At 40.5% G+C, this 10,690-nt stretch overlaps 1 protein-coding gene across 1 annotated transcript in view; it reads left to right on the top strand.

Moving 5' to 3' along the window:
* Sohlh2 (spermatogenesis and oogenesis specific basic helix-loop-helix 2) overlaps positions 1–8,544 on the top strand; it is a 46,967-nt gene extending 38,423 nt beyond the window's left edge. The window contains exons 10-11 of the mRNA XM_015483964.2: positions 1,735–1,994; positions 7,444–8,544. Of these exons, the coding sequence (XP_015339450.2) occupies positions 1,735–1,994; positions 7,444–7,488 (305 nt within the window). The 3' untranslated portion in view covers positions 7,489–8,544. The remainder of the gene's footprint in view (positions 1–1,734; positions 1,995–7,443) is intronic.
* The last annotated feature ends 2,146 nt before the right edge of the window (positions 8,545–10,690 follow it).

Genomic DNA, 10,690 nt, shown 5'->3' with positions numbered 1-10,690 from the left:
GGTTGCAGGTCTGGCCTGTTCTGATGGTGGTCACAGTTCCGTCTACCTTGCAGGCGTCGGGGGTCGGGGGCAGCTCTGCCCCTCAGCAGGCCGCTGGGCCTGCTCTGTGGGTGGTCACAGTTCCGTCTACCTTGCCGGGGGAGGGGGCGGCTCTGCCTCTCAGCAGGCCGCTGCTCCTCTTCTGCCGGTGGGTCGCAGGCCCGCCTACCTTGCAGGAGTGATTGGAAGCTCTGCCCCTCCACGGGCCACTGGGCCTTTTCTGTCGGTGGTCACAGTTCCGCCTACCTGGCAGGCGCAGGGGGTGGGGGGTGGCTCTGCCCCTCAGCAGGCCACTGGGCCTGTTCTGTGGGTGGTCACAGTTCCGTCTACCTTGCTGGCGCAGGGGGAGGGGGCGGCTCTGCCTCTCAGCAGGCCGCTGCTCCTCTTCTGCTGGTGGGTCGCAGGCCCGCCTACCTTGCAGGAGTGATTGGAAGCTCTGTCCCTCCGCGGGCCACTGGGCCTTTTCTGTCGGTGGTCACAGTTCCACCTACCTGGCAGGCGCTGTGTATATTCTCTTCAAGTCTTTTTTCCAGGTATATTTTTCTATACTAGTAAACATATTGAACATCCCATTTGTTTCCTCGTTGTTTTACTTAACTTCATTTCATATATGCTTTTAATCTATTGTTACACAGCTTTCATCATCATCTTAATGGTTTTAATAGTTTAGCAAATGATTTATGGAGTAATTTTCTTAGCCATCTTCCACTTGCTATATTTAGCCCTTCTATTCGGGGGCAGAAAAATTGTACACATCACATGATTGGAAATACTTCCCCATATATAGGGTTTTCTGTATTTGGGGCTTCTCTTTGAGCTGCTTTCCTGGAAGTATGTCATGGATGAGTTAGAGAACAGAGAACATGAGTATACATGTATATAGCTCCTAATGTATATTGCCAAATTAGTTTTGAAAGAGGATCAGAAGAATTGCTGTGAGTTAAGCCTTGCAAATTTCACTTTTACCACCCAGGTCAGAAAATTGAAGGCTGTAGAAGCTAAATGGGTACCCAAGGCCCTAAGGCTTCGTGCTAAGCCTAATCTGTAACACAGATGTGTTCAGACTTTATCAGCTTGTCTTTTGCATTAATCTATGTACACATTTACTTTAATTACTTTTCACAAATATTCCAGGTACATTTGCATTTATACATAAAATATAACATTATTTCACTTCCATTATTATTGATGTCAAAATTATTGATATTCACAGTGTTACTTGAAATTAGAGTGTTAACATTATATATTTAAATATTTCTGTGGTATGAGATTTTATTTCTCACTTCATTTATAGAAATCAGTTAAGCTTTATCAATGGATAAATGGAGTTGTTCTTTCCCACATTCTTCCTTCCTTCATAGAGATGGCCAGTTTTGATGATGATGAAAGCCAAACATACACACACACACACACACACACACACACACACACCCTCCAAGAAGCACACACACACATTCCAAGAAGCACAGAAATTTGCTGCTCCTCTAAAATCTTTTTTCATGACACATGAAAACTAATTTATAATGTGTATATTGTATTAAATATCACTTTTCCATCAGCATTTGAGCATATGAGCAGTATAAGTATGTAATGTGAGGAAGTGAAACAGGATAATATATTTCAAATATGGTATGGTCATCTAGAGATGTGGAATTGTGTATATAGTATTAACAGATGTTTCTTTTCTTATTACAGGTCAATCAGGCTCCACTTCAGAGAGTGCTGCTATTGGTGATCTGTATAAAACTAGAATTCCCAGTGCAGCCCTCTCTCTTAATTCCTTCCATGCTGTCAGATATTATTCTAAAGTCATCCCTTCCTATGATGCAACTGCTGTAACAAATCAGAGCATTTCAATTCATTTACCGTCAGCTGTACCAAAAATCTCAAAGTTTCTTCCCCAGCACTGCAACTCCATGCTGGGCCAGACAAGTACAACACACCCCAACTGTCTGGTAAGTCTTTGGGAGTCTGTGAGTCAGACTGGACTCACTGTGGCCAGCAGAGTACTCACACTAGTACTAGTACTCAGTACTCTAGTTAGCTTTTAGACTGGGATCTAGAGCTCTGTTGGTTTTTTTTTTTTTTTTTTTTTTTTGTGAGAGAGGGAGAGAGTTTTTTTTTTTAATATTTATTTTTTAGTTCTTGGCGGACACAACATCTTTGTTTTTTTGTATGTGGTGCTGAGGATAGAACCTGGGCCGCACGCATGTCAGGCGAGCGCGCTACCGCTTGAGCCACATCCCCAGCCCCTCTGTTGGTTTTTAAGTTATTCTACCTGATGCATGAAAAAACAGTGCAGTGGACCCAGGTTCTGATTTCCCAAGCTGCAGGGCTGGTATCTGAATTTCTAGAAATCAGTGAATCTTGAGTGTGTCTCTGCTACTTTGGCCTTAAGTGACCAGATAGAACCTGGTGTCTCTGATGCTGATTGCTCTTCCCCTCTGCTTTTACTAAGCTCCTAGGTTGCCACATCCTGTTTCACCTCAGCTGACTCCATAACTGGCTGCAGCTTTCTCTCTCAGAGAATAGATATAATGCAATAGATGATTGTTGAGAATAGATTTCAGAGAATAAATATAATGCAGTAGATAATCGTTGAGCATTCATTATGCTCTAGCATCATGCTTACCTGTTGTGCTAAGAAGGTAGTATATAAAAATAGACATGTGATCCTTCTCTCATGAAGTGTCATGGAGGTGCAACAAAGAAGCAGACAGTTGTGATATAGCCTGGAACATGTAGGGAAAGTACCTCAATATATGTAATATAATCTGGACTCAAAAGAGGGGAAGGTCTGCCTGCCCCTGAAAAGTTCTCCCAAGCCAAGCTCTAAAGACAAAGAATTATCCAGGAAAGAGGTTCCAAGTCAGGAGAAAAGAGAGGAAGAACATTCCAAACAGATGGATTAGCATATGTTAACTGTAGAACCTTTATTTTTAGAAGAACTTCCAGGTCTAGTGAAAGACCCAAACAAAATTAACCTGCTTAAAAGAGACTTCTGAAAACTTTAATATTGTTGCTGATTCTTTTGCATATTAATAATATCGGTCATGTTTTGAGAACTCAATAGATAATAGGTTATATACTTCATGTTCTTAATGTGGATGATTTAAAGAATCCCCCAAGCAATCCTTTGAGGGTGGATACTGTTATTATCTCCATATGCCATCTACAAAATGGAAATAATGGTGACCTTCCCAAAAAACATTGTGAGAAAAATATTCCAAAGAGAATTACAAAGAAATATTAGAACATGAGGTATCCACGGATGTAGTTATGTTGCAAATGATCATCAGTATTTCAATAGGAAGATCATGGTAAAAGAAAGAAAAGTTTTCAAAATTATTATTTATTTATTTGTGATGGGGTCTTGCTTTATTGCCCAGTCTGGTCTCCAACTCTCGGACTCAAAACAGTCCTCCCACCTCAGACATCCAAGTAGCTGGGACTACAGGTACTTGCCATAGTGCCCAGAACATTGTAAGTTGTTGACACCTACTTACTCCATGTGGTTTTGTTACAGAATTGTAAGAAAATGACTACTTTTAATAACAACAAGTACATATTTTCAAACCTGTAGCTTTAAGCACCTGAAGATTTCACATGGCTTTACAAATTATTTCATACCGTTTTAGGACATCAAAAATACATTTGTGACATAACGAATAAGAATGGGCAGGATTCGATTAATGTGGGTTTTTTCCCTTCTTTGCAGCAACAGTTTTGGGCATATTTAGAGTACATGTTTGAAATTCACACTGTATACCACCTGCTGGGCACAGTTTGACAATACGGGAAGAGTGGAACAAAGAATAATTTTGAAAGCTACACCCAGAGACCAAATATCAAAAGAGCTGGCATTGTCTGGCTTCTGATAAATGTGCTAACAGCTTCTGCTGATAGATAGACAGGCTGTGAATGTGGTAGCCACAGGCTTTCACTCAGGCACATACACACTTGGATCTCCCTCAACCAGAGAGCTTCAAGAACAAATGGCCTGCCTACGTGACCTAGACTCTTTTTTTTTTCCCATCAAAAAATTTTCCACAGTTTATAAAAAAAAATAAAACTACAAAGAAAATCCATGTGGACTTGATAAGAGGATAAGATTGGAAAGGTACTTTGACACTGCTGTGTCACTGAGCACAGATACTACAATTTGATTCTTATTTTAGTATCACTTAATAAGAATTGCTGTCACTTATTTCTAGATGGTATCTTTTCTAGATTTGACATTTTAAGGAGTTTCCTTCTTTATCCATCATCCAAACTAAGGTATCTAGAGAGATGCAGAAAGAGTGTCTGCCTCTTTCCTTAACCACTAATGAATAAATTGATGTGTCTACCTCTGCATTTAGCAAACCTTTGCATACAAAGATAGCTAACATTAGGCAATATTTTCTTTCTGGATCTTTAGTTTCAGATCTCTGCATTAGGAAAAAACTGTTGAAAATAAGGGGAGAAAAATATTTGTTTTATATTTCACCCAAGAGTTCTTATGTGTAAGTTTTTTTAAAGCATTCAGTTCTGATCCTGAAAATTCCTTTTGTCTTATTTCATAAATGTGTTCCCTTTTTAGTCCTATATAATTCCTATATAAGGAACTTGATTTCACTAGATTTTTGTAATTTGAAAAGCTTAATGACTTAGGCATAATTTTCATGTTAAATTGTGTAACATGATTGTATAAGAGGATTGAATCTGTAGAAAGAACTTGAAAGTTCCTAAGGTTCTATGCTTATTACTACAAGTGGGTGGCTAGCCTTCACATTCTTGCCTGTTATTGCTTTGAATTGGAAGAGAACCTGCTGAAGTATTCTAGGCACTGGGAGCACTGCCATGACCCTAGCTGGTCTGGATTGCTACTGGGGCTTTTGCTTTGGTGGGGGTTTCTCTAGATCTACAAGTGAAGTGGGAGATGCCTACAGCCAGGAATTCTTCAACAGATGACCCAGAGTGTGTTACCCTCATAGCTGTCTGACTGTATGTTGGTCCCCTTTTTCCTTTCACATGAAAAGGAATCTACAAGATTGATTATTAAAGCTACATTGTATTTTCAAGGCCAGTTCTATGATCCTCAATTTCATGCAAATGTTCAAATTCTTTTCTAGGTTGCAGAATTTCATTTTAAATAAATTAGGCTCTTCCCAGTAATCTCAACTCTCAGCCAAAGAGGAAAGGTTAGTGAGGTTCCAGCCCTTAGACAAAGACCAGGATTTTCTTTGTAAAATCAAATTGGAGGCCATGAGACAGTGCGTGTGCAATTTTCAAAATGAAAAACGTGCAAGAAGCTTAACTAGAATAGGTGATGGTTACAGGTTTCACACTGGTGGAGGCAGACTTAGCAAGACTTGGTAGATCTCCAGTATAGGGTCTGTGAGGAGGGGTTGAGGACTAAGATGGACACCCATGTTTCTGGCTTTGGTGGCTAATATTGCTGTTCACTGAGAGAACATAAGGCCAAAAGCACTTGGAGGAATAGCACTAGAAGATGACAATTTTATTTGTGAATGTGTTGCATTTGAGGTAGTGGTAGCATATTCCAGTGGAGGTAGCCAAAATACATTCAGATACATGTAGTGCAGGCAGGAGATCTGGATGAGAGATGAGAGGGTTGGTGTATCATCAGTACTGCGAGAGGAATTCAAACATTACATGGTAGGAGTGTCCCAGATGATCCTTAGGACCTGGTCACTCTGTGGTTATACTGTATAATTCAGCATAAGAGGTCACTTGGTCAGGCTCCTAATGACATAAAACATTGCCAATTACCAGAGATCTGAGGTACATGGGTGAAACCTCAAAGTCAGAGAGCACAAATTGCCAGAGGCCACTTTTTTTTAAAACTGGTTGTTTTTTAATCATGAGAAAATAAATTTCTCCTTATTTCTAGCTTTTGAAAAACTCAAAGCTTAGGCAAAACTGCTTGATCGAGGAAGTGCCTACCCTTTTACGTGGGATATCAGTTTTCCTTTGATCACTCTTCACAGTCTTCCTTATTCATTGAAGTGCCTGCCTGGTCCCTGCAGAGATTCCAGTTTGACTCCTGAACGAGCAATGGCTCTTTTGCACAGGGGAATAACTTGTACAGGGATGGGGGAACTTGTTTAAATTCAGATTCCCAGGCCATACCCGACAGAGTCAGATTTGGTCCATTTGGCTGGGTGGTACCTGGGAACCTGCATTTTAACAAACCCTATCAGATGTATTTGCAGGTATATGATTATCCTACTAAACGTATCCCATGCACTTAAACAGATGCAGAAAACCATAGGGGACAGAAAAGCAATAGAAACAAACCAAACCAATACTTCACTGACTTGCAAACCTGGCATTTAGTAAAACTGTGCATTTTAGTATCCTCTCCCAGAGCTCCTCACTCCAGAGTCATAGAATAGAGTGCAGTACTCTGCAAGGGGTAATTCTGATGCACAGCTATGTTTAGGAGCCACTGATACATTTATAACATGCTACTCAATGACGTGGTAAGGGCTGGAGACCATGTTCAGTCTGCTTTGTGTAATGTGACCAATATACCAATAAGAACAACTCAGAGGAGGAAAAGTTGGTTTTGGCTTATAGTTTCAGAGGTTCAGTCCATAGTCTGCCAACTCCATATCTCTGGGCCTTCCGTGAAGCAGAACTTTGTGGTGGAGGATGTGGCAAAGAAAAACTGCTCAGTTCATGGCAACCAAGAAGCAGAGATCCTGAGTGCAAGGAGACAGGCATAATATCCCCAAGAGCACATCCCCAGTGACCTACTACCTCCAGCCATACCCTACCTGCCTAGAGTTACTCCCCGTTAATTCATTAAAATTATGAATCCATCAAATGGACTAATCCACTGATTAGGTTACAGCTCTTGTAATCTAATGACCCTCTGAATATTCCTGCATTTTCTCACACATGAGCTTTTGGGGAGACACTTCACATTCAAACCATAACAGGAGGTAAAGTACAAAGAGCACAGCCCTCCCCAGTCCAGAATTATCTCCACCTTGATTGATGAGGTTTTGCTGAGGAGGTGGGTTCAAAAACTGCTTTGGTAAGTTAGATGATTAGGTGGTACAGTTGTGGGGAATTCAAATATGGGAGTGGATGCCAAGAGTTTCGAATTGTATGTCTCAAGAGAGTGAGTAAGGTAGGGTTTCCCTTAATTTCCTTTATCTAGATGGCAATAAAAACTGCTTGGGTGGAGGGAGGTGCTTTGAAGTTTCATTTGGTCTTTCATATTTTGTAAAGTTACCATAAAGGTATTGTTCAACTTATAGTGGTGCTATACAAAAATAATGAACATTGGATATATCATTGACCAGACCAAATCCAAAGCATTCTGGCAGTTTTCTTTCCACCTGTCTGGCATGTCCCTCATTCTCCCCTTTTCTTCTGTGTGTCTCCCAGGTACATGGAATGAGGAAACAGGAAGCCCAGAATCACCTTGGTTAATCCAGTATCAAGAGCTGGTTTCATCACCATGGAAACATGACACTTCTGTGGAGGACGGAGAAATCCCTTATCTCTCTATTTTTCAAGGCTGTTTTTACATTCCAGAATAATGTTCTTTCTGAAAACACCAGGAAAAAATTTTTTTTAAAAAACAACAGGAAAATGCAGGCACATGCGCACATGCACGCTCACACACACGATTATATCACATAATATCTTGTATGCTGCTGAATTTTACTCTCAGACTAAAAAAAATTTATTTTTACCTCAAATCAGAGTTTTCTAGAAGTCAGGTAATAAAACAAAAGTAGGATTTAACCCTGATGGAAGAAACTTCAGTGAAACAGATTTCTAAAATGCACAAAATCAACTTGTTCTATAAAGTAGTCCGCTAAACTGTGTCTCCCAAGAAGTCTTTGCAAACTGATATTGTTTTCTACTGATTTCTAACCCAGGTAGCCTTAAGGGTGTGTGAGGGTGTTGGAAATGGTAGTATTTTATAAAACATGAATCCCTCCTCCTCTCAGCTTAAGGCTACTTCATTGTGTCCCTCAAAGCAGTAGCAAAAACTTAAAAAAAAATTCTATGGCATAGGAGTAATAAGACTCCTTGTCATTTTTAAACCTCTGACAAGTATCAACATGAGAATTACCCTGCAGATTACTTTCCCCATAGACCCAAGTAGAAATCAATTTTGAACTAGAAACCTTTGAAAAGTTGAGAACCTTTCCCAAAGCCATCGTTATATTAGGGTACGTACATAGAAACAAGAATGAGCTTACTGGTTTCTTTCCCTTCTCCTGTGGGTTCATACTGATTTTCTCATATAGTATTCTAATGCTCCTGAACCTAATGTTCATTAAACATTAATAAAGGGGGTAAAAAACCCTCAGGAGTCACAGCCCTGGAGTAATTACTTGTTTTTTAATTTTAAGATTTCATTTACTATAATCAAAAAGTTGAAGCATTGATTTTTATCTCCTAACAGCACTATAATTGAACCACCCTTTTGTGACATTTAACTGGAAAAATAATGATTTTAGATGTCTTGCTGAATGAGACCTTCTGTAATGCAAAGGAAGTTCTACTCTTTCATAAGGTCAGTGAGTCAAGAGCTGGACAGAAATGCCCCTAAGCCTTTGACAGAGTTAAGGAAAGAAAAAAATACAGTTTGGAAAAATTTGTGAACAGATTGTCCTGGAATTAAGGGTTGATCCTAATCTCGAGCAACTGAGAAAGTACCGCAGATTTACTCTGAGCTCAAAATACTCCCTTGCTTTCTTGAGACACATGAGAAGACTTGCATATGGGGAAAGGAATTCCTTTCTTGATCACCATTGCCCTCACCCTGTGAGGCAAGAGCCATAAGTTTCAATATAAATATTATTGCTGGCCACAAGTCTTCCCAGCTCCTTTTTTAAAACCTAGCCACAGAATTTGACTGGCAGAGAATGTGTTTATACTTAGTATCGCTATCAGTTCTCCCTAAAATGGAAAGCCTGCAACAAAGGATGCAATAAAATGCTGCTCTCTGAGGTGGGATTGTGTCACACAAGGGGCCATTACAGGGAGATCATGTAAAGGGATTTGCATTTACAACCTTGGCTGTGGTCCAGCCAAGGCTGGGAAAAATACTCCCCGTTTTCTACCCCAACAGCAAATGATGTAAATTCACTCTACAAGGAGGCATATCCGCTGGCCAGTGTTGGCAGAGGTGACTGTGAAGGTGCTTGTATAAATTGTTTGCTTGTTGAGGCCTAAAATAGTTTTAAGAAAAGGAGATGCCAAGCCAGCATTTTATCACAGGTTAACTGCATTAGAGAAATTGGGTTAAAATGTTAAATCTCAGCTACTAGAATTGGCTTTGTGTCATTTGGGTATTTCCTTCACATACTAATGAAAGTTCAGGAATACTAATCAGATCCCTTTGGCAAAGCCAAGCCAGTCATGGCAGGCTTCCAGCCGAAAATTATTTTTCACTGTGTACACTTGGATATTCTGCTCCCATTTAAAGGCAAGGAGGCAAAGCCATGGGGATTGTTTCCTCCTTGGCCCAGATCTGCCTCCTCCAACATGTTCCCAATACTGTTCTTTTCCATTTCCCAGGACCTTACCTTTATCATGAATACAGCTTTGCCTTTATATCACCCAATGTCTGATGCTCATCCAAATCCTATTTGTCCATTGTTCAGCTCTGGGCACTGAATACCTTCCACATGGGCATACTCCCATATGGGAGGCAATTTGGTGTCTTGGAAAGAGCATGAGTTTGGAAGTCACAATGGTGACCTCACAGCCTAACTCTGCTAACCACTAATTGTGTACATTTGGGTAAATGATTTACCTCCTTTCACCTGTTTCCTCTTCTATAAAATGGGGGTGGCTGTATTCATTCACTTATTCAGGTTCTGAGGATAAAAACCAATGTTTGCAAAGTTCCTGGCATCTAGTGGATCCTCACCAAATGGCAGCTACTATTACTGTCTCACTACGCTTCCTTCCGGCAGCCTGTCTATTCCCTGAGACACCGCCATCCCAGGAGGGAAAAGAATCGTGGTTCTCAATGTCATTTCATGCCACTCTTCCCAGCTATATAGGATCCTAAATAAGGTACTTGGATTCCTTTGAGCTGCTGGGACTCTATAACCCTTAATGATGAGTTTGAAGGTCCTGGAAAAACCACACTCTTTCCTTTGTGATTATCCACTTCAAAGAGCACAAACAGGCATCTGACATCCTTTTGTCCACCCTCCACTACTCCTACCACTCCCACCAAAGTCAGGTTGGAGCCATTTGTTAGCACAGAGAGAATACACGGTTTATGTGGCTTCTATGCGTCACTCTGGGTTGTTAAGGAACCCACCACTAGGTTTGTAATCTCTAGTTCCAGGGTTTCCCTTCTACCATCCTGCCCCCAGCCTAAGGGCGCCTTTATGTGAGAAGGGGTTCAATAGATTTGAATCCCAGCTCCAATGCTTCTGATCTTAACTGGGGGCTTATGAGCAACCATTTCTTTGAGCCTCATGTTTATCATCTATACAGCTGAAACCTAACTTGCAAGTTTGCTCTGAGAAATAGAATTCATGCCACCTGACGTTAAGGACAGCACCTTTCCCATAGTAGGTGCTCAAAAAATAAAATATACTGCTAATTATATTGCTTACTCCCTTTTGTACAAGTTTTGCTCTGTTTCTTCTTTGCT

Source organism: Marmota marmota, unplaced genomic scaffold (genome assembly GCF_001458135.2).
Source record: "Marmota marmota marmota unplaced genomic scaffold, marMar, whole genome shotgun sequence".
Taxonomy (NCBI): Eukaryota; Metazoa; Chordata; class Mammalia; order Rodentia; family Sciuridae; genus Marmota; species Marmota marmota.
Note: the sequence above shows the minus strand (reverse complement) of the source record. Positions and strands in the feature narration are given on the sequence as shown.